This window comes from Lepidothrix coronata, unplaced genomic scaffold (assembly GCF_001604755.1).
Source record: "Lepidothrix coronata isolate B3197 unplaced genomic scaffold, Lepidothrix_coronata-1.0 Scaffold52, whole genome shotgun sequence".
NCBI classification, from domain to species: Eukaryota; Metazoa; Chordata; class Aves; order Passeriformes; family Pipridae; genus Lepidothrix; species Lepidothrix coronata.
The window spans coordinates 4,030,610-4,058,488 of record NW_016690232.1 but is presented as its reverse complement, the minus strand read 5'-3'; the positions used below and the strand labels follow the sequence as shown (position 1 = coordinate 4,058,488).

At 42.9% G+C, this 27,879-nt stretch overlaps 1 protein-coding gene across 1 annotated transcript in view; it reads right to left on the bottom strand.

Annotated features, from left to right (window-relative positions):
* Window positions 1–27,879, bottom strand: part of ACBD6 (acyl-CoA binding domain containing 6) — an 83,194-nt gene that overhangs the window by 17,899 nt on the left and 37,416 nt on the right. Inside the window, exon 6 of the mRNA XM_017815938.1 lies at window positions 22,798–22,887. Within this exon, the coding sequence (XP_017671427.1) occupies window positions 22,798–22,887 (90 nt within the window). The remainder of the gene's footprint in view (window positions 1–22,797; window positions 22,888–27,879) is intronic.

The window sequence follows — 27,879 nt, the reverse complement described above, 5'->3', positions numbered from 1 at the left end:
CTTGCCAATCAGAGAGCGAGCGGGAGCATGTCTGCGCACATTAAAGCGGGAGTGTGTCCTTGAACCCGCAGAATATTCCATCCTCCCCCCACAGCCCACGCAGGCTGTGTACCCAACACCCTCAGCAGACAGCAGGAGAAAAGCCCCGGATCAGGCATCCTCCTCAGCCTCGCCCAAGTGGAAGTCAACACTGGCAAAGGCAGCTCGGGTGGTTCCCTGTGATTTGAGGTGAGCTCGTGGGATTAAGCCGGCAAGAGTCGGAGAAATGTTAAAAAACAAACAAACAAAAAAAAAAAAAAAAAAGGGAACAAAAGGAGAAACCCTCCCATTGACAAACCACGCTGTTGCACCGAGCCTGGCAGCTGTGAGAGGCATTACTAACCTTCGCTAATGACTAAGGGCACTGAAGTCACTTTAAAATAAATATTCACTAGGAATTACATGGGTAATCTAAAGGGATTATCCTGCTGCCTTAACAGGTCCATAAACTAAATGTTAAATGGTCTACGCAAGTGTTTGCATTAATTCTGACCCAAATCAACCCTTCTGCTAAAAGCCGTGGAAAGCCAGATTCAATTTTGGAAACCACGTGTCTGCTTTGAGTTAGTGCTCTTATAAATTCCCCCGGATCCTCTGTTTTCTGAAGGAAAAAATGGGGCTGAGCTCTTGGAAGCCAGGAGCCAGCCAGCAGCCAGGGAAAGGCTTTAGCAGAAATGCACACTCAGAACATGAAGCAGCAAACACAAATCCAGCCTCCCACATAATCCAGTCCCTGCGGCAAAAGTATCCGTGTTCAGAGTCTTAGCTCAGGCCCCTCTTCCCTAGGGAGCCAGGGAAAGCACAGTGTGGGGAGAAGGAGCCCTGCCAAAGAGAATGGACAAACCCCGTGCCTCAGTTTCCCTACCTGTAAAAGGGGGAACATGTCATGTGCCTTCCAGCTGAGGCACTTTTCCCTGTGCCTCCAACTACAGGAAGGGAATTTCAGCTGGAGCTGGGCTCTGCGTGTGAGCCAGGCTCAGGCAGGTCAGGAGAGCAGGAGTTAAGGCAAGAGGGACCGAATGATGGGATGAAAGCAGCTCCTGTGCACCAGGTGCACCTCCTGAGAACAACTTCACTGTCTGTACACAAAAAAGAACAGTCTAAAAACACACAGGTGCCTTAAAGCCACCAGGTACAATGCCCAAATTGCATCTGATTCCCAAGATCCTATCAGATACAAACAGGGAGTAAGTACTTCAGAGGAAGAAGAATCAAACACAATGGGAGGCTGGCAGGGAAAACAGTCCAGAAAAAGATCAATATTTAAAAAGCTCACTATTACTGATGGAGGGAAGAAAAACATTTGCAACCTTTATGTTTTTTAAAGACTTCTCCTACCTCTTTTTTTTTTTAAAGTTAGAAAAAGTCTAACCTGGTAAAACCTAATTTCACAGGAAATCTTCTTTGAAAGCCTTGGCAACAGGAGTGGAAGTGCTGTCTGAAGGCAATGTGGAAGAGTGCTCTAACAACCGCATTTTAAACTCAAATGCCAGGCAAAAAGCAACTGCAAGTAAAGCCAGTTTTACACACTCTCAAATGAAAGATCATCCCACTAAATGAGATTTCTTCCATCTCAAATACATATTTTTATGAACTAAATATATGCTAGAAAAAACTCACAGATAAAAACAACTTCTGTCTTTAAACAAGATGAATTCTCCCCCTTCCTTTTTAAATAAACAAATAATCTCAAAGTTTTCTTTATGTACCATAAAAGAACGATAAATGGGAATAGATCAACATCCTCCACACTGATTTCCATCTATTAACAGTGACCTAAAACAATCTCTTGCAGCTGAAGGAGCCCTGAACAAACCTGAGAACATCCTCCAGTCTCCACCAAGCCAGATCTAAAACAAAATATGAATTGCTATAAAAAAGGCACAGTTGCTATTCTCCCTTTCTATCCCAGCTGGCAAGGGCTGGGATAGGAAAGCTTTAATGAAGGAGACACAGAGCCTGGTAGGGCAATCCCCTGTCCACTGGGGTGTCCCTGCAGGTGTAGGAGAACTCGGGGAACACCAGCCCCATGGGGTGAGCTGGCAACATCAGCACTTTGTCATTGGGTGGATAATAGACACCAGCAAATATACTTGCACTTACCAATGAGGCCTGAAGCAGGGATCCAGAGCACCTGCCTGCTTTAAATTGACAGGAATCACATTTAGGTGTCTATTTAACAGGGAACACCTGTGGGATGGGCTAACATTGGCTGTTTTGTGCTGCAGCCACCAAGGATGTGAGTGGAAAGGGAGATCTCTCAGCAAAGTCAGCCACTTACGCTGCAGCCCCCCCTCAAAGCAAAAGGAAGCCTCCTAACCATGCTAAACATGGATATTCAACTATGCTGCTTCCTGAAGAGCTCCTCCAGAAAGCCATCATTCCATCCAGGATAAATCACCTTACTGCACCTCCTGGTCATGCCACAAAGCCTCCCAGCGTCTAAAGCAGAATGGAAATGATGGCGCGAGAGCTTCAGTTTGTACCAAATGCAGCAGCCCTGCATACCTAATTTGCTAAGCTTAGGCAAGTATAAAGCCCTTCTGTGGGCTGCATCAATGTCTGATGCCTAATGAAGGCTCAATTTGCATCTACAAATGCACTGATTACTGTATTTCTCTGGGCTGATACAGGCAGCAAGGTAAGGAAGAGCTGGGCAATATCTGAGGACAAAGTTTTGTTTGTTTTTCTTCTCCAGAACACCCCGTTATGAGAGACGTTTCCTAAGGAGAAGGGGTGAATATTGACTTTGACCATCCTTCTCCCTCACGAAACCTTTTCTAAGACAACCCTTTCCTACAGAACTTGAAGTCCTGTAACCAGGACTTGTAGTTCCCACACTCCTTTTCGTATTCCATTAATTGTTCTGCAAAACTCACCCCACATCCCGTGACCCTGTGAAGGGAGAAGTCCCTGTGATTTTTATGCAGTCGTAGCTGCCATCAGAGCAACTGTGCAACAGCATAAAATTCGAAGATAGACAGCTTCCCTGGGTGGCTTTTCACACCTTGAGTGCTCAGGAGACAATACCCTTCTCCGGGAGGAGGCACAGTACTGTGGAGCGACGGTACATATTAATTTCTAAAAGAGGATTTTAATCATGCAACATCCTCTGCAGTCGCACAGAATTTAATCTCATTGCTGACTGTGGGTGATGGGGGAGCATGTTAAGTGGAAAAGTTGTATTCAAGACCTTCTTGCAGATATGTGCTACAGGCAGTCCCTCGGGAGGAAGAAAATGACCCAAACCTGTCTCTCTCACTGCTGACCACCCCAGCCCAGAGCCCCCACATACCTTATCCACTCACAGAGCAGAAATGCAGGCGCATTCCCAAAGTTCTGTGCAAGGCTGAAGTACACGTGTTAACACAGTTAGCATTTATCAAGCCTTACTTTACAAATATTGATTTATTAATCTAGGCAAGACCCAGGGATATATGCACATAGTATTCCCATGTGAGTTACAGAAACTGAGACACACAAAAAAACCCCCACTGTTGGACTTGCTCAAGGTCAAATGAGGAGCACAGCCCACGGCCAGGATTAGTTTCAGGATGCTGAGCTCCCAGTGCTATGCTGTGACTATCAGGACACGCCGTCCTTTTCCACAATTTTTCTTCCCTCTTCTTGTAAGATCTATCTTCACCTAAGCCTACATTTAGTGAGATTCTTGCCTTCATTTAGTAATATGGAAAGGAAACACTTAAGTTGAAAACCATAAGCTGAGAACTGAAACTCTCCCAGCTGCTATGGAGACCCACCATGACTGGGCTGGCACCTGCCTTCTGGATGGTTATCCTCAGATTTCTTCCACTTTTGTTAAAGACCACTCTCAGGCAGCTTTACAAGTCTTGGTCAATGAGACAATTATGTGTTGAATACAAAAATCTAAAAGGAATTACTATCATTTGTTCCACAAGTTCTAATGGGACCCTGAAGTTTATACAAGAAGTTGTACTTGGAATTGTGAAGCAATTCTTTTTTGGAAGCTCCTATGAAACCAAAGAATGCTGGTTATAGTCATGGCCTGGGAAGGGTGAAATTCAATGCCTTTTTTTCCCTGCTAAAATAAAAAGTACTTCCCTAATATATCCAAAGTTAGGGCACCCCAAGTGATAGCCCAACAGAATACAATTCCATAAAATACCTACAGTTCAGTGAGAAACGATACATGTCTTCAAGCAGCACACACCTGATACCTACTTTCTAAATCAAATCAAACCTACTGAGCAGGTAAGTCACTCTATAACTGTTCTTTTGAGCTATCAGACCAGCTTTGGACTACTAATGGATAAAAATTAAGTATGAAACAACAGATCTACCAGCTTTAAAATCCTGAGAAAATGGAAAGAACGATCATATGCTTTTGTATACAACAGCCGTGCCTGTAGCGTGGGGGAACTGTAAAAAGGTAAAGTGTCTGAGTGATAAATACCCACTAAATCTGAAGGAGCAGCTTTTAGAAGACAAGAAATTAGGAGAATCCTGCAGAAGCCTGCAGGAAAGTCATGGCAAGGCTTTAGGCACACTTCTCTATAATTTATGTTGCTGAATGCACGGCATGTTCTTTCCACTCTCAGTTGGCCTGGAACATGGGAAGTGTGCTGCTTAGGCAGCCAAAGTCCAGCCCAAAGTCTCAGGGCAGACAACAGACAGCATGAAAAAAGAGGATCAAACTTTATCAAACACTGAATACTTAATGACAGAATTAAAGCCTATGTCAGGCCATTGTCTTTCTCCAGTTGCTCCTTCATTTTACTCCTAAAATCCTTGATTTTGTTAACAAAACTTGAGGAGGAAAGTTGACTACTTGAACGTGCCATCATCCTTTAATAGTATGTTATTCATAAATACAAAGAAAATTCTATTTAGTTTTTCTCTTCAAAACCAAACTCATCATATGTATGATGTGATTTTAATTTATTTTTAAGAAGCATTTGAAAATTTCCTCGTAAAAATTTTTAAAATTCTAATTCCAGTCATATGTGGGCACAAGACAAAACAAAACAACTAGTAGTCTAACAGAGAAGAAACATTTCATTTGCTGTTTTCCAGCTTGATTCAAATGTAAAAATTAAGAATGTGAATAGACTGGGTTAAACTACATAATTAAGCAAACATGATCAGACATTGTGTATCTGATTAGCAAACGAAGAACTAAATTTACTATAAAGGCTATATTTAGCTGCAAATGAACATATTTTAATGACTACTAACCAATGATAATCAACCTTTCCTTAGAAAAATAACCAAGAACTAGATTTAAATTGATTATTAAATCAATTAAATCAATCCAACCTGTCAGAATCTCCCTCATTAGAGTCACTCTTAGATGCAGAGCTGCTGCCTGTATGGTCTGGCCACCCAGGCAAACCACAAAATGATGCAGTGCCAAAGGTACAGTGATACACAGCACCTTCCCAGTACACCCACCCAAAATTACACCAGACTCTTCTGAGTCCTAATGTGTGCCCAGACCTCTCTCAAACTAAGCACATCCATTAATGCACAGAGCCCATTAATATGTCTTATTTTTCTGCATTAACCAAACACCAAAAAGTGAGTCCCTGTAACAGCCTGATCCATTTTGAGTGCAGTGAACTGACTTTTACTTCTTAGAAAGAAAATAAAAATAGTGTTTAAATATAAAGCAACCGGTTGCAGCATCATGGGATTAGTTGGATGAATCCTTCAGTGGATATAATCAGCTTAATGGCAACAAAGATCACAGCACATTACTGCAGCTGTGACACTCAGAGCATTTCACCAAAGGGGAAGGTTTGCATGAGGCTGGAACAGTCCCTTTTATTTCCAGCCTCCTTCCCTCTCTCTCTCTCTCTCTATCTGTGCAGTCAACATCCCCATCAGCTCCATTAGCATGAAAGAATTAAGGAGGGAAATGGGAAGGGTGGAGCAATTTACGTCTGTGGGTCAGCATACTTACACAGCGTCATATAATTCAATTAAATGGACAAATAAAGTGGTGCTAGTTGTTTTCCAAACTCAGGTTAATTTTAACTTAATTCCCACGCTGCTGTGGGCCAAAGGGCTGTCTGAGGCTGCTTGATACATGGCTAAATGGCCAGCTGTCTGTTATGGAAAGGAAAGCTGTATGAGTCCTCCTGCTTTTTTCTTAGGATACTCTTAAGAGCATCCTTACTCCGAGGATATTCTTAGTATCACCTTGCCACAAAAAAAAAGAGACTGAAAGTAAAGACTTGATTCCCGTAATTTCAGCTCTGTTTGCACAGGCAAATCCATTGCTTTATATCACACCTTTTCTCACTGTTAAATTGCAAAAAAATACAGCAGAACTTCAAAGATCTGAGGAGATTGTAGCCTGCCCTGTAAGAAATTAAGAAACACTATTTTCCAGGCTTCTTAAATTAAGACTTTCATCATTAATTCCAGTGATTTGCCTCACACAGACAATATTAACACATACAAAAATAAGCAACTAAATCCTAATTTATTTACCATAACTATTCTCCTTCTGGGTTTTGCTTCCTCCAGGAAAAATCCCCTAGATGCAGGTGAGTGCACTAATGGCTGAGAACAGCCATGGATAAGTACAGAAAACCCACAAATCTGTTATCTGGAGGAAACCAATGGATAAATTTGCCTGTAGGAACATCTGAGGAACAAGCTGTTTGCTGTAGAGTTTGCTAAGCTCTTCTCTCCCTGAGCTGGTGCCACTCAAACCTGTGCAGCTGCACTGTGGAACAAGGAGAATTAATTTCTGTTTGCAGAACAAAGACCTTTTCAGTATCACAATGTTTTGAAGCCTTTAAAATAAATCAGTGCTTAAAGATGCACGGCACTTCCCATAAATAACACAAGTGCTCCTCCTTTTCCTCAGCCAAAACTTCCTTTCTCCAGACACGTCAGTGCAACACCCCGCTGTCATTCTGCCCACCAGGAATACTTGCATTTCAGCAGTTCTGCATGGATACAATTTGTAAAGTGCTAAGCAAATAAGCACCACTCTGAACTGGGGAACGTTACTGACAGGCTACCTGGCAGGAAGCTTTCAAACCCACCAGGAACGTCGGGAGGCCAGATCTGCACGTGTCAAGTCCGTCACCTCAGGAGGCTTTCAAAGTTTTGCTTTTTGTGACGCTACAAAACGCATCTCCAGAGCCATTATATGAATTAGTTGGAAAGGGGTGGTGGGGGGAAGGAGGAGCAGCTAAAGAACAGCAATACACCCCTGTGAGGACATTTAGAAGCATCTGGCTCGGAGATATTAAGAAAGGAAGGAAAAATTAATCATGCCGGCTGGGAAAAAAAAGCCTGGCATCAGCACAGCCACCTTGTCATAAGGCAGATATTAATAATGTGAACCCCCAGGGAACACTCAGACATCTGAAAGATCCACTTGTTGGCTCTCACTGAGCAGGCAGGTTTAACTCATGTCTCTTTGAAACCTTCTGAATCTCATGCTAAAGCACTGCTCAGGATTTTTTTTTTTTTTTTGCAGCAGAACAGAACCCTCAGTGCTAAAGATCAGAAATTTACTGCATTTCTCTCTTTTTCCTCAAAGAGAGGACACCCAACATTTTGTAGACCTGTAGCTGCCCAGTAGCTATGAAGGACACGTGAGAGAAATGGAGGGGGAAAACTGGATGAGTATTTTAAAAAGGGAAGAAGCAAAAAGGATCTTGCTGGACTGGAAGACAGCTGGAAAACCCACACCTGGCCAAGACATTGCATCCTAAATATAACTTCCTAGGCTTAGAGTAGGATGTAAAGTTGGTGGCAGCAACAATAACTAGAACTCACATCTTCAAGAGAATTTATTTAGCCAAAAAAAGATGGCAAAACCCTCCTTTTTTTCCTGCCTTCTTCCTTCTCCAGAGCTGCAGCAACCTTTCCTGCCTAACACACAGAAAGCCAGCACGATAAAGGAACCACTAATCTGCTTGTATTTGGGAAATGAGGAGCGTTGCTAAAAGCACACCAGACACCCCCGACATAATCTTATATTTCTGATCTCTCGGACCATCTGTGGCTTGCTGCATCTTCAGATTCCCAGGACACACAGCTGACCCACTGGAGTTTAGCACCAGCTACAAACCAAGTGTCTCAAAGACCAAATGAGGATAGAAAAGCACCAAGCTGGATGTTTATATGCTATTTGACGATGCAGGATGCCACCGTAGAAGCCAACAAGCAGCCACAAGATGGGCTGTGGCTGGCAAATCTAGAGGAACATTTCTCCAGTTAGGGAATATTGCTCAGATATTCTCTGTTTAGAAAGAGCAAACTCCAATGTTTAAGTGGAAGATGACATCCTGGAGACCAGCAGCGTACCAGGTGTTTTCAGTAGCTGGGCACAAGGTTTGAAAGCATCATCCATCCAAAAATGCTGTGCCAGTGTCTGCTTGAATCAGAACCAATTCTGCAGCTGGATGACTGTGCTTTTAAACCACCCTATCCCTGGAGGAAACATTTTCTGCATGGGGTACAACTGTGTACATTCCTATGCAAATGAAGCAATTTTCTTTTTTTCTCTATGAAAAATCTCCAATCTTTTCCCCATAACTGACTTTTTTCTCCCAATGGACTTGATAAAATGCAGCACTTGTAGAGTTCTTTTTAACTGATCACAGCAAGGGACACACTCAGCCCTAAGATAAATGCCAATAAAAGTCCCATTGACTTGAGTGGGGAATTCACGTGTTTATCCTTCGTCAGAAGTCCTCAGTAATGACACCTTATCATCCTTTAAATCCTCAGTAAGACTTCTTCTGCCATGACCCTCTGTGTCACTGCTGTCTGGCATCACCTGGGGAAGCCAGGAGCCAAGAATGCCATTTTTCTGCTGATCTCTGTTTTATTCTCTTACTTCCATTCACTCAGCTTTTCCATTTGCACTACCCCTTGTACTGCATCTGATGCCAAGATGATCTCTTTGGGACAGGGATGGTCTTTGTTCTTGCTTGATGCCTGGACTTACAATTTACACAGGCACAAGAGGAACCCTTGAGCTGACAGGCAAAAACCCCCAACAAACCCAATGATTTAAACCAGGTCTAAATGACTAATTTATATAATCTTCCATCTTCGACTCAGTACATATTTATGATCTTTACACGTGGTTTATCCCAAGTGACTGGGCTTAGCAAGTTGTTTTGTATCAGCTGAAGAGTACAAACTGACCACGTCCACACTTAACTTTTCCACCTGAGAAGTGAAATGAATGATTTAAAGTCACCACAGCTCTGAGCTTTCCTGCTGCTGTGAAACATCCAGATCGAAACAGCCTTCATGGTTTAAATTAACCTCTTTTACTCTGCAATTAGCACTGGAGGTAAGGGGGTGTGTGATCACTTCCCAGCATTCCAAAAACAAGCAGTTGGTCATTAAGCTGTGAAAAATTGATCATTTGCAATTGCTGAGCCGTAACTCTACAAATCTCTTCAGAGTTTGACCACTGGAATTCAAAGTGTAATGCTCAATTTCATACCACTTCAGAAGCCAAATTAACATGTAATCTGTGAGCACTGCTTGAAAATATCCTGACAATAGCAGCAGGAATAGGGCATCACAGAGGAGGGAACCAGGTAGCTTTGGCAGACCTGGCTTCTGACTCAGATTTCATCTGTGCAGTCTGAACGTGATTAAAATGAGTTAAAAAAAAAAACCAAACCCAAAAGAGAAAAAGTAAATTGGAATGTTTTGCACAGAGGTAACATGGCCACTGGCTGAGGTCAAGCACATGTCAAGACCTCCAGACCAGTCCTGGATAAGAATAACCTTTAATGCTATTCCCATTCCTTTCCTCGCCTCACAAAAATACTGCTGGATGTACAGTAAAGTAAGGAAATATCACAGGGGGGGAAAAAATCAATTAAAAGAAATTTGCAAACCGTCATGTTAGAGCATCTCCTTTAGAGCAGCCACTTTTTATCTGCAGGGCAAGTAATTGCAGTACTATGGTGGCAGTAATATCGTGCATCAGAGAAGGTGACAACATTTTTAGGGGTATTTATTGTGAGCATACTAAATTCAGGACTGTACCCTGCAAATTAATTTACAAGGGTGGCAGAAGTCAGCTGGCTAGAGCTGCTATTGCTAATAGCTAGAAAAGACCCACTTAATCACTTTGCATTTTTATTTGTAGAAGATAAAGAAACATTTCTTTCACTAATAGTTTCATGCTTGTTTCATCTCATTTTATCTGGACTGCAAGATCTGTTTAATTTCATTTCATCAGTTTTCTGAGGTTCTTAAAAGTACCATATTTTTATAATCTTGTTATATCCATGAGATAAAAAACGATTATTTGCCCCACCATTTCCCAAATGGGAAACCACGGCAGAAAGAAATCAAGTGACTCGTTCAAGGTCATGCCGGGATTCTGTAGCAAAACTGGACAATTAGAAACCTGAACTCGATTCTGAAAAGAGCTATAAGGAGAATTTCCTCACTGAATCCACAGGGACTCTACAGATCTGGGCATTTACTGCTATGTTTTTTTAATAACATATATAACTGTGGTAACCCAGCTTTGAATGGACAGATTCTGTTATTCCTCTCAGCTGAAAAAAAAAAAAAGCAAATTCTCTCACTAATAAATAAAACTAAGCTACCACTTAATTTTATGGCTACACTACCACTCCCAGGTGGGGGGAGTCCGAAGTTTAGCCAAAGCACTTTAAAGGTACCGGTTGCTGGTTCTGAAAATTTCAAACAGCAGGTCTGCATCACAGGTTTTGGCTCTATGAAGAGGAAAAAACGGTAACATTCTTATTTTAATTTATTTTTCTCCTAAACATTAGCAGAGCCGTAACTCAAGCTAAAGGAAAATACCCATCTCAAAGTTCTGTACATTCAGGACATGTGTTGCTCACAAACATCTCAGTGTTAAGTGGTGAATTGTTCAGCACTTGGATTTTTCTGCTAGTTTTTATATAACAAAATAAATCACTCAACCCCGCTCTTCCCCTGATGACAGCTGCCTACGCAGTTTTGTTTGCGCTGTTCAACAGCCTCAGGAACTGTTTTGCTCTTGTCTGGGCTGGGCAGGAATGAAGCAGGAGTGCACCAACAATGCAGCAGAAACCTAGACGTTAAAACCTGACACCTGACCAGCCAAGGCGTTTGCCCTACACCTCTAATCTGAATCGTGGAGCTGAAGAGATCTTTTGAACAATTTTGGCAAGCTGGACATGAACAGATGCTTTAGACTTATGCACTGTTAATGGGAGGAGCAGGTATGTCAAACTAAGTCACTGGCTGTGTCCAAGCTGCGGTTTCCATCTCTCTTCCAAGCTGTGTTGAAGTGCATTGGCAGAACAACATCCATCAGGGATGTATCGAATGCTGACCACAGCAGTATTTGTCCTCTGCAAAGAGGATATGAGCAGAACAGTCAAATCTGCATAAACATTGCATTAATAACAGGCTGGGTGAAGATTGCATTTTAATACTGAACTCCAGCTGAAGTACCTGCTTATTTAAAAGTTCAGAGAAGCTTCTTCAGTTGCTGGTACTGATGAATATTTCAGTGCCCACTCTCAGCAAAGGTTGTGTGCACAGTGCAAGGCCACAGATCCCAGGCCAGGACCTCACGCTTCTTCCCTGGCTTAGGAGTTAAAGGATCAGTGTTGCAGTCAACACCCAAAGCCATGCAGTGCTTGGGAAACCAGCCATCATTAGCACATGCAAATCCCTTTGAACACAACATTTTGGAGGTCAGAGCAGAGCCAGTGGCTGCTTTTCTGAAGAACAGGCAACTGCATCTGCCTCTGCCGGTTTCTCTCACACTACAAACCTACCTCAATGATTATTTACACTTCCCTCTTCCAACCTTCCTCTCTCCTCTTATGTAAACACACTATAAATACAGACTTGGCATAAAGCCCATCAATCCACTGCTCAGCTTCCCCCAGTCCTAAAGGTCTTTCTCTGGACAAGATGTGATTTAGCTCCAAGTTCCTGTAAGCCTGAGCAACTTCTTCCAGCCTCCATCAGCACTAATGTGACACTTGCCCTTGTGCTAGTGATGAGACACCCACACCTTGAGAAACCAAATCCAAATTTCAGCATGACTCACATGGACTTCTTTATGGGCATCCCTCTCCTGTGGCTCCTATGAACTCTTTAAGGGTTCTTCAGGGTTTTGGAGGGAACACTGGCAAAAGTCACCCTACACTGTAGATGCCATAGGACTTTGCCCTGAACAAGACCAAGACCTCTGGCCAGTGTCAGATAATCCGTCACTATAAGCTACTTGCATCCAAGCCAGATATTTATTGCTATTGATCTGCCTGGTCCCAGCAAAAGACTTTTGTTCTCCCAACCCGGGACTTTGACCTCAATTAAGTTATGAATTTCAATCCGATAGACTGCTCCACTTACCCTGCTGCTCTCCCTGACTGGATTAATTAGAATTAGCTAGGCTGGGAGTCACCCCGAGCGCCTCATGGATCATGTTATTTTAATAATAAATAAAGAGACAGCAGCAGCATACAAGGAAGGATTTTGAAAGATTGTTCATCCAAGAGCATCATTCAGGGCCTGCCAATACTAATTTCTCTGAGTTTGATTACCTCATTTACTTCTTTTTATTTCTATTCATTAATTGAGTTTTATCCCCCATTACTTCAGCTCCCCAAATGTGCCCTTCCTATAAAGGAACCAGACACACGCTTTGCTGTTACAAAGTTTTATTACTGCAGCTCATCAAAAGTATAGTTAGCAGGAATGCAATAGTCATTAAGCATTTAATAATCTAATAGTGCTGAGAAAAAAAAAAATATTTAATAGGGGAGGGGGGAGGGAGGGAGAGGGACAAGACAAGCCTGTCTGTTGCCATAAAGAGCGCACTGAGGGCTCTCTGTACAGATAGTTTATTGGCTGGTGGACAAAACCAAGTGTCTTCCAGAAGGTAACATCTAACACTGTAGAAAATGCATATATCCATCAGGACATTTTCTGACATCACAATAATGCCTTTGGAACGAGCCTAAGACGGGTTGAATACCAAAGGAATTTGATTGGCAAGGGGAAGTTTCCGAACTAGTGAGTCAGGGCCTGATGGCTACATTATCCTTATTGCTTCTCTTTCCCTACAAAAGCAATTACATACCCAAAGATGTCAGGTTGCCCAGGCCTGTATGAAATGGATTGTCTCAGCCAGCCATGTCACAGCCATACTACGGAGCTACTGACCCATAAAGGAACACTTATTTGTCATGCTCATTTTAATGTTTAATTGGCTGGAACAGCAGAAACGGATTTGGATGATGCAAGTTTACCAGTGCCTCCAACAGTGGTACCCAGCTTGCAGATAGCAAACTCCTAACCTGAGAACAAATACCACAGACAACTTCAACGCAACCTTTGTGTAAGTTCAGGCCTCTGTTTTGTAAGAAATCTTTATTCCAGCAAAGCTGAGCCTTGTTGAAAGAGGGTGGAAGACTCATTTCCACTTGGAATTCTAAGTTGGGACAGTTCATTAGTCTGTTAGATAAACTAGAAGGTTACTCAAGGATAGAATTTACTTGTTTTGTTGCAAAAGGGAGCAACTGAGTAGTTTTTCTGTGACAGGCAGAGGGAGGATGGTACCAGCCTTTGCTTCCTGATGCAGGCAAGCACCACCAAGACTTCTGCTATGGGGATGCCTGTCCACATGGATCTCCAAAAGCCTTTGGACACTCCATCTCACCAAAGGCTATTAAATGATGCTGTCATAGAGCAAGAGGGAAGGTCTTTGCACTTCTTGAGAACTGATCACAGAAGTAGAGATTGAACAGCAATAAACTGCCAGCTTGCACAATTATTGGTGATCACTGGAGCCTTTGAGGGACCTGTTGCAAGGGCTTGGGTTGTTCAACCACACAAGTGAACGGGGGAAGCAGGCTGAGTGTGAAGCATTCAAGTCTGTTAAACCAGAACCTGGCTGTAAGATGCTGCAAAAGGATCTCAGGGTGACAGGGTGAAAAACCTGCAGGTGAAATTCAGTGCTGATAAACACCAAGTAATGCACACGTGAAAAAACAATCTTCAGTCTAAATCCAGAGCGATGGGCTCTGAACTAGCTATTCCCTCTGTGGAAACAGATCATGAGTTACTACAGACAGCTCTTTAACACCAGCTCAGTGGTAGTTAATAAAAGGCAAAACAACAAGGAGACATTTGGGGGGGGGAAAAGAAGAGGAAATAAGAAAACATCATTATATTGCTTCATTAAAGCTCATATTGCACTTACAGCTTGGGCACTGGGAGAAGTGCTGCTCTCTTCATCTGAATGGAAATAAGGAAGAACTAGGAATGACTCAAAGAACTGACAAGGAACAAAGTTACTGAGCAGCTTCCAAATAGGGTAGGATTAAATAGATGAAACTCCTCAGTCTGAAAAAGAAGTGATCAAGGGGAATGAAGGAGACCCATAAAGTCAAAAGCAGGACAGAAAAGGTAACTGGGGGAACAATTACTATTTCTCATTACACAAGAACGATGGGCTCTCATGTGGAAAGATTGTGGCAAGTGCAAAGCAAATGCACAGTTAAACTACACAACTCCCACTGGCATAAAAGGTTGGGAATCCAAAGAAGGATGAGAGAAATTTATCAAAGAAAAATCCAGGAGCGCAAAGATAATGGTTCAGGAAGCCTCCAAGCCACAGACTCTGGGAAAATATATGAAATTATCACTGTATCCTTACCTTACTCTGTCTCCTAAGCATTCACTCTTCCACTGGAGACACGATGCCAAGCTAGGAAGTCTTGTGTACTGACACTGCTCTCATGGATGCTGAATTAACATGTACAAGCTGAGAGACAGCAGCATCCTAAATCAGCTTTCCGTTTTCAATGCCATTCTGTCACTTACGATCCATGAAACCAAGAGACAGCTATAATCATTAAAAATCTTACTCAAAATCTAACCAAAGTAAGCATAAAGAGTTACTGCCCCAACATCTAAATCACTAGAAAAATCTTAGGAAAACTAAAAAAAAGTACTTTGCACCAAAGACTGCAAATTCCAGGTGCCCCAGTGATGCAACTGGAACTGGGTTTTTGTAGGTTTTTGTTGTGTAGGGGGGGTTTAGTTTTTTTAGAGGAAACTGGAAGAGACAACTGCTGACAACAGATGAATACAAAATTCCATTTGGAAAGGAAAAGCCAAGCTTTCTCAAATTGAAACGTCCTCAGGGAGAAGGTGAGCAGCAGAATTTAACCTCTTCAAAACAGGGAAAGCTTTTCCAAGGGGCTGAACTAAAAAGATGATGTTCTAGGAACCATCTCTCCCGAGTGAAAAGGAGCTGACTGGCAGAGGTGGTTCCTCTGGCAGGGAGAGGTGACATCAAGGCCATAGGAAATGAAGCAAGGCTAGAGACCATTCCTAGGGTGATTAGAGACCATTCCTAGGGTGATTAGAGACCATTCCTAGGGTGATGTGCTCACCTGAAGAACCAGCTTGGCTGCCAGTGGTATCCTGTTTGCGCAGTTCACCAAACACCTTAATGAGGGATTAAAGCATTTCCAACAATGACTTTAGGAATTACAGGTGTTTTAACACGTGCTTATTTCAAAGATGACCCCAAGACCAAGGGGCATTGGGATCATCCCTTGCCCTCGCAGGGAGGCATTCAAGGTAAGGCTCTTTCCTGCCTCTGCAAGGACATATGAAGACAATAGGGAGTTTATCCTCTGAAACCAGAACACACAAGAGCACCATAGTGCCACCTGCACTGACCCCAAAGCTCACTGCTGCTGCTGGCTTCTGTCTACTGTGAGCATTAGCAGAGATTGTACCACAGAAGAGCTGTGCTGCTCAGGAATAGAATCAGGCACAAGGCTCCCTGATGCAGAGGGTGGTTCATGTTCTCTGAGCTAAAACTATGTGCCTTCTGCCAGACTGCATTCCTGCACCAGCACTGGCCATGGGATGTGCTTCCCTTTGCACAGCACAGCCCTCGGTACAAGGTGATGCCCACAAACCACACAGTCCCACAGTAAGCCACTAAAACATGCTGCTGTCCTCAGTCTCGGCTTTAAACCCTGCATTTTCATTACCCTGAAAGCAGCTTTGGATTTTGAGGGTAGAGCAGCAAAGACCACTGCGAAGTTTTTCAGGACCAGCTCTTGGATTTCACTTTTCCAACCCCGGTTTTGCACAGCACAGGAGCCTGCAGCAGCATTCCTGGCTGGTAAACCTGCTTTGCAGGCAACACTGAACGTGTGCTGCCTGAGCAAGGGTGCCAACTGCTCTGCTGCACCAGCCACGAAGCAGTGATTCATATGTCTACAGGGAGCAGAAGAAACAAAGACTGGACACATCAAGCTGGAAGATTGGAAGAAACAATGCAAAAAAGCTCAGCCTGCACAAGCTGAAGGGAACATCTGTACAACCTACAGTTCGTGCTGACGAGGCTTAAGGTGTCTTCAGAAGCTGAGGAGCAAACCAGGGATAAATCTCTGCCTTTCCGGGCATATATTTAGAGCTGAAAATATTTTCCAAATGTTTCTGCTGAAAGGGACTTTTCTCCCAGTAGGTAAAATCAGCATCTGCTGAGTGGTGACCATTTAACATTCAACCCGCTGCCAATCTACATTCCACAGAGAGACCCGCAGGAGAGACATGGAGCTGTGCCACTTGTAATAACTGTGTGACTGGCACCATGTCAATGCTTTAATGTAGAATGCTACCCTCTGTCACTAAGCAGATCTCTCCTTTCTTTTGGCTAATGGCTTTCACACCCATTGGCAACAGTGTCAAGACTGAAGGGGTACAGCCTGCAGAGTCTTTGGAGATCTGCTTGACAAAGCTGACACGGAAACATGGAGACAGGGATCAGGACAAGGGATGGCTAAGGGAAGAAGGACACTACTGTGGTTAATAAATCTGCTCTTATTGCTTTGCTTTTCATCTTTGTTTAGTGTTTTCATCCATTTGCCACAGTACTTCCCTACCACATAGCGGTCAGTTCAGCAGCACCTGCAACATCCTTTGCTTGCTGAGAGGCAAACCCTCTGCAGCAATATCAGACACAGGACTGGGTCCCTCCTGGCTTTCTGAGCCAGGCTTCTAGTATATTTAGGGGGAAACTGATACTAGTGACACTAAATGCAAGGGCAAAAGGCTCAGACATTTTCCTATTTAATCTCAGCCAGGTTGAGACTCAGAGAATGGTCCTAACAGCAGAGACCTTTGGCAGCTGGCATCCTACCCCCAAGGTGTTTGCACCCACCAGCTTGCAGCAAGGGTGGTGGGCTGCATGGACACACCCCCACGTCACTGGGGAGGGGCAAAGATGTGTAGATACAGCCTGTGGCCTTTGGTCCTCGGTCAGAACAGTGGAGATGCCCACATCAAATTCCTCATCTCCCTACAGACACAGAAGCATGAGGGCATGATGCATATTCAGTGCAGGAGGCAGGGAAGGGACACACATTTACTGAGAGCAGCATCATTTTTAAATGTCTATGCAACGCCTCCAAAACCCAACTCCCAGTGCAAAGACTGAAGCAGTTTGTATTTTTACTGTGAAATCCAAATTAACAAGGCTGAAAAGAACAAAAAAGAGGCAGGCAAGCCTGACTATTCCTTGCTCTTTTTCATCCTATTCAGATGCAATCCCTTTAAGAGTCAGGCAGGAAAACAGTAAAAACATACAAATAAAACAAAACCAACAGAACACCAATCTTAGCAATCTTCGACATATCCATAATTTCTACTTCATTTCTAGCTAATGGTGGAAATTAGTCTTTGGATAGTTGATAAAAATCAACCTGTCTCCGCTGGGTTAGTACCGTGATCTGTGGCCCAGCAACTACTTCTGGTACAATTGATTTTCCTTTTTGGCAACCAATAGGCCAGTCAATAATAATGTTGTTTGAGAGGGATTGAGTCATGAGGGAGATGAACCTTCCCTGCCACTTATTATGTTTGTATTGTCTTCATTTGAAAAGGTTTTTTTCTTTTTTTTAAATCCCCAACGAGGACGTGAGTGAAGGTATTACAAGGGATGGCTGCTACATGTTCCCGTCTCCAGGAGCCCTCTGACTCAACAGTGTCTTAGCTGCAAACAGAGGAGGGAAGCTGCTGTCTTCCTAGACGTGTGTGGCAGGGAAATGGGAAAAAAGACAACCTGGGGAGACAACCACGCTCCTCCTGCTTTTTTTGTCTTTTAGAAAACAACAACAACAACAACAACAAAATCCATCTAACTCAAAATACCATGTTGACAAGCATCACTTCAGTGAATAAATATGACTGGGTAGTTTTGCACGAATTGGTACAAGACAAAAATCCAACACTGTCACCAAAAATCCACCAATGCTCTCTGCAGACATCACAGACACTAGATGCTTTTCACCAAAATTACTGCTGTATATGTATGAATAAAAATAAAATCCACATACACTAGCAAGAGATTTCCTAACCTGATGATTTTCAGCTTTGGTCTCAAGTTTCCCTCTCAAACCTCTGAGGGTCCATGGATGACCACTGGGAACTTGCTGGCAAGAGGTTTAAAGTCTCAGTGCAGTGCTTTGCACCTTTACGAGGAAAGTGAAAAGTCAGCAAATAAAAACTCAACATCAGTTATAGCCTTTTTCTTCCTTTCAGAAAAAAAACTGAAAGCATAGAAAATTATTACCATAACATTGATAACTGCACAATGATGCAGTTTAAAAATCATAAAATATCTAGATACAATTTTGACTCAGCTGCTCTAGCACACAGATATGTACACAGCCCTTAATTATCCTGTGTGTCAAGTGGTACAGTTCCACTGACAATGAACAGTATTTAAGACTTGCTTGCATGGCCAGATAGGCTTGAAAAGCTTTATCAGAGTAAGCTCAGCTGTGGCAACCACTCCAGGAGAGTTTCCTGTGCATTCCCAAAGGCACGCCTTGAACCCATGGATTACTATTTTGGAGTAAGGAGTGCCCACAAATGGAACAAAGTGCAGCCACAGCAAGTCCAGGAGGAGAGTCTGTGGTCTACTGTTTTGACATTACAAGTGGGAGATGCTATTTGTCCTTTTCTCTCTCATTGGACAATTATTGTATGGTGATGTTCTTCATCTTCCTTAGACCTGTACTAGCAATTTGTATACCTGCAGTAGATATATACATATATATATATATATACACCCCCCCCTATACCCTGAGTAGGATGAGCAATCACGTGGGGCCTTGGCACCAGGGCACAGAACTCTCCTTTTTGAGCCCCCTTACCTGCGTTGCTGTTGCAGGAAGTGGTGTCCAGACCCTGCCCCAAGAGGACCCTTCCACCTCAGAGCAGTGAAGCAGCCTGAACTGTGCCTAAACATCCCCCCAAACACACTAAAGGAGCTTCTCTGAAGCTGGTTGAGCAGCACCTCACACCCAGGAGACTTCTGCTGTCTCCTCTGCACTGGCACTGCAGCACCAGAGAAAACTGAGGACAAATAGATGATCTTTAAGGTCTCTTGCAACCCAAACCATTCCATGATGCTATAAAATAAGGACTCTGACCAGGCCAACTTGCTGCTCCAGGCACAGGGAATGCTGAGGATATCATGGCACAGCGGCTGGGGTGCAGCTCTGCACAGCTCGCATTCAGTGCCTCCCTTGATCCCAGAAAATCTCCTTCCCAAGGCCAGAGAAAACACTACAAGGAAAAACTCGCTAGGGGAAAAAGATGTTCCAATTTTGCTCATCCTCTGCAAGGAAAACTTGTGTCTTCATGTGTTTTAAAGCTAGAAATGAAAATTATAATCACGTTGCTGAGCTCCTTCATAACTGTTATGTTATGAACATATTCCATTTAAGGCAAACATTTCCAGTGGAAGAAGGTTGTTCTCAGACTCGGCTCCAAAATACCATCCCACCACCCACTTTGACACGGCCTCTGGCTCTGAAGATTTAGGTAATTCAATTACACAAATGCCCCTTTTCAACAAAGCAGAGCAGCCTGTTGCCTTTCTGTATCCCCTCGCCCATGGCAATCGCTTTACCACCTCTTTTCAAACGTGCTATTAGAGCTAATTATGAACAACCAGAGAATTCAATGGCTGCAGCTTTTCAGTGACATTAGTGAACCACCCTTTGGAAACTGCAGCAGCACTGCTGAAAAACAAAAAGCACAGGGGCTGGACCACTGCAGTCTTGGGCCGTGGGGTTATTTCCAGAATTAAAGTGGTTTTGAGCACACTACAGGAATGAGCAGGAATGAGGAGACCTCTCCTCCTGCTCCCAACCTGTCTGTTTATCAGTAAAGAGTAATAAGTTGACACTTGCAGACCCTCTTGATCCAGAGACTGCAGTACTTTGACAATAGATAACACAAAGGTAACTAAAATAAGGCAGCAAAAAGGTATTAAGGCAAATCTACAGGCACAGTGAACTGGTCTGACTTGCTCCAGGTCACCTATCAGAGCACTACTGTCATTGTTTGCTTAGGGCAGCTAAATCCTTTAGCACACTCCAAGAGAGCCAAGATGGAAGAACATTTATTAAAAAGGTAATGGAAGAGAGCATAAATCTGTCATGCTGTTTGACTAACTTTTTAGAAGCATACTAAAACACAGGCAATTAAAAAAAAAATTGGTCTATAACATTTCTCTCCTTCGCTACCTGCTCATAACCTTCCTAATCCCTAATTTATTCTTGATCTCTTATGCTGCCTGCACATAGGTGCTGCTGCAAAACTGAACAAGACAGAAGAACAACCAAAGACCAGGAGGGGTGGATGGGAATTGTTGCTGGGACAGAGGTGTGAAGGGAACCTCTGCTGAGAGCACATTGCTCTGAAATAATAGATTCGAGTCACCAGAGATTCCCTCACACTTAACCCACTGTTCTTTACAGCCTACACATTAACTGATTTGGTAATGTGTAATAGCAGGTACTGCAGTGTTTATGGCCTGTTAGGAAGCCAGAGTTTCTCCCTCTCCCTTTTTCTTCTGGTTGATCTTAAAATTCCTCCTGCTCTTGCTTTGGATGTGAATTCTTACAGGGTAAAGGTTAAAATAAAATTAATAATAAAAAAAAGAAATAAACATTAAGTCACAAAGTCTTGAAATGTTATTGCAATTTATATATGGCTGAGAATAAAAACGTGTCTGCTTTCTCTGGGAACACACCCACTTGCAAACAGAGACCTTTATAAAAAATTCTCCTTTATTACCTCGATGGGGGAAAAAAATATCAAAGATTGATTTTCTTTTTATGGCTATTATTAACCTTTTGTTACTGGCCAAAAATAATCTGGTTAGAACATGTGCAATGCATCAAAAAGAAAAAAGAGAAGAATTTAAGAGAAAAATGAATGCTCAGGGAAAAAAATTATGATGATTCTCCCTTCTGTCTTTTCTTCTAAGAGTCAGACTTTACCTCCAAAGGAATGAGACAGGTGTCAAAGGGAAGAGATGTTTCAGACAGAGCCCAAAACCATCTCCAGGATGCCAGGGTGAGGGAACAGGCTGATCCAACTTCTCTGTAGTTTCAGTGCAAAGCTGTTCCTGTATGTATCCAACACATTGCTCACAAGATCTGACTGAAGGGTGATGGACAGGGTATGCAAAGCCTCCCTTCGTACTGGCTTCACTGCCCCTCTTCTATGTAAGGAAAAAACTCCTGTAAAATCCATTAAAACCAAAACCCCGGAGATCTAAGCATGAACATATGTTTGTCACCAGCTGCCACAGAGCTGTCCTTCCTCATACCATCCCAGCACCAATTCTGCCCAGGAAAGGGCAAAACAGACCTTTTTTTACAACAATTTCATGTGTGTCTAAGTACCAACACCGCTATTTGTGGGCAGGAGAGCAGAGCCAATAAGAGCCACGCAGGTAAAGAGCAGTCAATCATAATTTCACAGAAATACATGAGACAATTATTTCCCAACACAACCAAATCTACACAAGTCAGCCCTTAATTGCACCAAGCTGACAAAACTGGGAGCACTGACTCATGGGTACAGACAGACCCAAGCTGGCTGGCTGGAAGGAACCACTTGCAAAGCAGTTGCTGAACCAGTGTAGGACAAAACCTGGGCTATTCAGGTACCCTAAAACTGCTGCTAGCTAAGCTCAGATGTATGGTGGTAAACTGTGGTGGCTAAAAATTCTGTATTTTTCCCAGGCTACCTTTTTGGATGTTCGTATAATAGAATCATAGAATAGTTTGGGTTGGAAAGGACATTAAAGATCATCTTGTTCCAACACCCCTGCCATGAGCAGGAACACCTTACACTAGCCCAGGTTGCTCCAAGCCCTGTCCAACTTGGCCTTGAACACTTCCAGGGATGGGGCAGCCACAGCTTCTCTGGGCAATCTGGGCCAGGGCCTCACCAACCTCACAGGGAGGAATTTTTTCCTGATATCTAATCTAACCCTGCTCTCTGTCAGCGTGAAGTCATTCCCCCTTGTCCTGTCACTCCAGGCTCTTGTAAATAGTCCCTCTCCACCTTTCTTGCAGGATCCCTTCAGGTACTGGGAGGTCCCAGTTAGGTCACTCCAAAGCCTTCCCTACCCCAGGCTGAGCAATCCCAACTCTCTCAGCCTTTCCTCATAGCAGAGGTGCTCCATCCCTGTGATCATCTTGGTGGCCTCCCCCGGACTGGCTCCAACTGGACCCAGAGCTGGAGGCAGCACTGCACGTGGGGTTTCACCAGAGCTGAGCAGCTTTTCTGTGATAAGTACCCTGAGAAAACTTGCTATGGAGTTTTGGAAGAATTCAGCTTCAAGCGAAACATTTGGTCAGGAGGCTCTGTAACACATCGATCAAATTCAACTTTGTATTCCTTTCTTACCTGGATGTTGACATCAGCAGAGTGCTGTAACAGTGCTGAAACCAGCTCCTTGTGTCCTCTGTCACATGCCCAGTGGAGCAGAGCCCGGCCCTGCAACATCCAGGAGAAAAATTAACAAAGCCAGGCAAAAAACCCCACGGAGAATCAGTCTTGCTAATAAGTATTGAGCACCGATAACCAAATTAACACAGAGTTAAAAGAAAAAGTAAAAAAATAATATTAGTATGCAGCTTATTATTCTTTGTGATTTGAACTTAAAAATAATGCTAGAAAAGTGAAAAGTGACACACAGTTCAATTTTTCATTAATTTAGCACTAAGCCCACAAGCCAGCAAAAAACTTAGAGGGGAAAAGCAGGAAAGCATGAAACACGGGAGCCATGACATGATTTTTTTTCCTGTACAGATTTGGGATTTTGGCACCTCTGACTTTTCTGGGAGCAACGACTTACACAATAAGGATAGGATTTTCAATGCTGCCTAAGTCACCTGGATGCCAAGTTCCCAAAAGCTCATTCCTCTGGCAGGTCCAAAGCACTTAACCCACAGGTCCTGCCTCTGCTGCAAGAGAAGATTAAAACTGGGCAGCTGGGCAGGCATCACCCACAATTGTCCCCTCTCAGCTCTGCAACATGGGCTGCTGCACCCATGCCTCTGCCCCCTCCCAGACCTTTGCAGTTTTCTTCCCATCCGCTTTCTACAGTTGTCTGCCACCATGGGAAGGGATACAATGGAAGTACAGATCACCCTGCCTGCTAAAGATATGGGAAGAAGCTTAGGACCCCTGAGAAAGGGAGATCAAAGTAGTCTGAGATAGATTTTCTTCTTTGTTTACTACGCACACGTGGTAAATTATACTTACTGTTCCTATTAGGCTCTCCTGGTTCGCAGGGGAAAACTTGGAAATCACCCTACAGATAACCAGGAATCACACCCCACAAGTTGTGACACCATCAGACTGACCTGTGTTTTCCAGTAGGCCACAGAAAACAGTCACAGACCCTCACAGATGAAATCAGTTAAATTAGCCCATGCCTGGTTATAAATCTCTTGACAGAGCAGTGAGGAACAAGGTGAGCAACTCATTTATCTGCTAATGGGGACTGTGAGCCAAATTTCCTAGCCACGGTGCCAGAAAGCAGGAGGGGCAGAAGACACCTGTGATCAAAGCCCACGCTGCTTCTGCTGGATGTTCTTGGGCAGAGCAGCAGAGGTAGAACACGATTTTGAGTCAGGAAATGCACACGTTTTGACCCAGTAAGTAATTAATTTTTGTAACACATAATTTTAATGTTACACTAATTAACCTTGAATTACAATGAATTTTCTGACAGTGACTTTCTATGGAAGCACTGATGACATCCATGGGCCATTTAATGATTAATGTTCTTGCACTCAATGCCACTATTGAAGTCTACAAGGGGGAAAGAGTACAATTTAAAACAACTGGTAAACATGGAAAGATCCTTAATTCATGTTTAGCATCCTTAACTCACCTCTGGACTGGTAATTACTTAAGACTTAGGATTTCAGTTGGACAAATACCAACTTTTTTCGTGCCACAGATGTTTATGTCGAAAGAAAGAAGCACTATGTGCAATATGTATAATAGCAATAAATACTTCAACAGATGATTTCAGTTTCTTTATATATGTGTAGAGGAACAATACCATAATTACACAAGTGTAATTACTGTGCAATTACATGATATAATAAGGCATTTCTATATTTTTAATCAAAATTAACGTTACAGATTAGTGGCTATAATAAGTTGGTTTGCTTTTGTCTCTGGACAAGCAGAATCTCATTTTATTGGTGCTGAACTTGGCTGAGACCAATAAAGGGAAACCAGCAGTTAATTCTGACAGCTCAGGGGTACCACAGCACTGTGCAGCTGGTCTTGCCCATGACACTGGAAGGCTGGTTCTGCTGCACATGCTGCCTTTTGAACAAGACAAAAACCTGAAGCCTGATCATCTACAGTCATTAAAAATCTCCTTGTGCTATTTGCAGGAGTATGGATTTCAAGCCTTGGGCCAACTCCACTTTGGGTAATTACACTCTGCTTACCTATATATTTTCTCTGCAATTCTAAATGGATACAGTATTTTCTAATTAGTGCCTTAAATGGCTCTGCATTGTAATTGTGCACTATTAAATAGCTGACATGTTCCACCCAAGAAATGTCTGCATCCTCGCAGCCACGCCCTCGACACAGGGTGTAAGGGACTTTGGAGACCTCCTGTGCAAGAGCACACCATGAGATGTGGGAGTAAAGACACCTGCAGAAGAATCTCAACATACTTACTGCGTAACAAAAAGCATTTGTATTTAAAACAGTTGAACTCTATGATCTTAGAGGTCTTCTTCAACCTTAATGATTCTATGAAAACTAGATAATATTCACTACTGTTTGCATAGCATCAGGCAAATTAACAACAATCAACAGTTCTAGCTAATGTACTTAGGCAACTATACAGCTACAAAGTCTATTTGTTTCTCATGTCTTCCTTAAAATAAGCCTTAGGGATAAGAAACTTAAACTGAATTTACAGTCCAGCCTTTTGTATAGCATGGATATCACCTCTGAATGCTGCAAAATTCTTTAGTCCACACAGCTGCTGCTTTGGATCAGCACATAACATGTGCTTGTGTGTTTAAATAACATGGCAGAAATCTTAAGAGCCACAGATTGAGCCTTCCCAAAACAATTCCCACATGGCTGTTTCATTAAGCAGCGAGAGATTCAGAGCAACATGAATAATTTCACGTAGGGAAGAACTGCAGCAGTGAGGTCTTGACTAGACGCAATCAAACACCAAGGTACTCCCTCCTTGCAATTCAAACACGACAGTTGTTGCAGAAGTTACTTGAGAGGATGCATTTCCCCCAGCCTTTGAAGTATTTAATAAAAAAAAAAGCATAAAAATAGCCCCACTGCACTAACCCTGCCTCTTAAATCTTCTGTGCTTTGCCTGGCTAACCGCTGCCAGCTTGGCCAGCTTCTGCAGCAGCTTCTCAAGCCAACAGCACATCAATTCTGCTCAGCTCCAAGTCACAGGGTGTTCACAAACAAAGCACAGGACAGGGATTTGTCTCCGATATACCGAGTCTCGGCAGACAAATGGATGGGAATGATTTTCACATCAATTAGCCAGAGCACAGAAAGGGGAGAACAAAGCCAAACCGAATGGATGTGCTACAATATTAAGCTATACTTCTAGGCACGATGTTTGCAGCAGTAATGGCTGTATAGCAGTGAGCCACTCTAACGTGTGGCAAGTGTTTTATTAGCAGTAATTAAGAAGAGATAGATATCTATCTAGATAGAATGACTGCATCCCTCTGTGACAGCAGAAACAGTGAATGGAAGGGCTGTTGTTGCAATGATACAGGTAAACTTGATTTGGAAGTGAATCCCTTTCAGAGCTCTCAAATGTCTGGTGAAGTTTCTCTAATGGGAGCAAGCCTGTAAATCCAGAAGTATGTGATTCTTCTTCAAATTCATTTTTTCCCCTGTCCTTTCCTTGGCAGGCTGGCACCAATTTGGCACTTGCTGTCTCAAAAGCACGGGGACTGGGGACTAAGCGAGCAACTTGTCAGATGCCTCTCATTAAAGTTTTGGCAAGGACTTAAAACACTGCACACAGGTAACATGTTTGTTTACTGGGATTTATCCAACAATTAAAAAAAAATTATCTAGCTACAAACTCCACAGTCCTTGGCACAAATTACACAAGCAATTCATCTCTGCCTTTGAGCAGCTCCTGGTTTGTTAGAAGGTGAAAAAACACTGTTCTCGAAAAGGCAGCAAGTGAGCCACACTCCCAGGATGTGCCTGGGGCGACTTCACAGCCACAGGACATTTCTTATGCCATTAGTCCTGCTGACATATGCAAGGGAAACAGGTTGCTTTAGTCTGTGCTACTTATAAGTGAATGCAAGCTATTCTGTTGAACTCTGGGCAATTTAGACACAGTAAATGGAAGCTTGTACATGATTACTGTCATTATATTCTTTGTTTAATTCCAAATTGAAGTCTATTATATCCAAACTGTTAGCAGGTATGCTGGCCTGAATGCTGTACATGAAGAGCTTTATGTCTTGTGGGGAGAAGACCACTGATGCTTTGAAAGTTTCCAAGTGCATCTCTCTAAACCCCTTTCTGAAATCCTTTTGCTTCGAGTCAGTTGGCTCATCCCCACTTTATATTTTAATTCTTGATTTCTTTTCTCCTTTCGCTGACTTATTTCAGGTTTGCACAAAATGAGGGGGGTACTAGTAGATGCAGTATTAACACATCACATAAAAATAAAATCTAAACACCCTACAACCTCAGCCAGGTCTTTATTGTTCAAGGCAAGGCTGAGCCGTGTCTTTGCAGCTTAGCACGAGCCTATTTGGTGCTTCAGTAGATTTTGTTTCATTACAAGTTAACTCTTCGTATGTATCCCTGTGCCATTTTAAATTTATAGGTATTTAAATCAAAGGATTGACACTGTGAGTTATGTTCAGAGGCCAGGTGAGGCAGCTTTTAGATACAGCAGGATGTATTTACACAGTAACACTAAAATAGTTAATAAAAATGACAAGATTATGCTTGCACACACTTCACTCTACGAAAGGCTCGGTCTGGGATATCTCTAGTCTAAAAGGGGTTCTAAAACTTCAATCAACCTGCATGATATTGGAAAATAAGTTACCCTCCAGATTGGGAAGAACATGTTTGGATACCAAACAACACTGGTAATGGTTTCAGCTCCTTAACATATCAGGAAATAAGTATTTCTTTCAGATTTTTGTTTCTGGTATGCTATTTTTTGGTTTTTTTGGACCAGTTAGGGTTAGCCTAAAGAAGCCAGCACTTGCCAAAAAAAAAAGGTTGTCACTTCCCTATTTGCACATTTGCTGGGGTAAACCAAAATTGTTGAAGCTGTGAGAATTTCATGTATGGGGGAATTCTGCACTAGTGTCACATCCCACGAGCCCTTCACCAGTAGGCAGGTGCTTTTGGCTCCTGCCTTTGCTGAAGCAATTCCCTACTCTGCAATAGTCATGTGCTAATATCCATTAGCAACAGGAT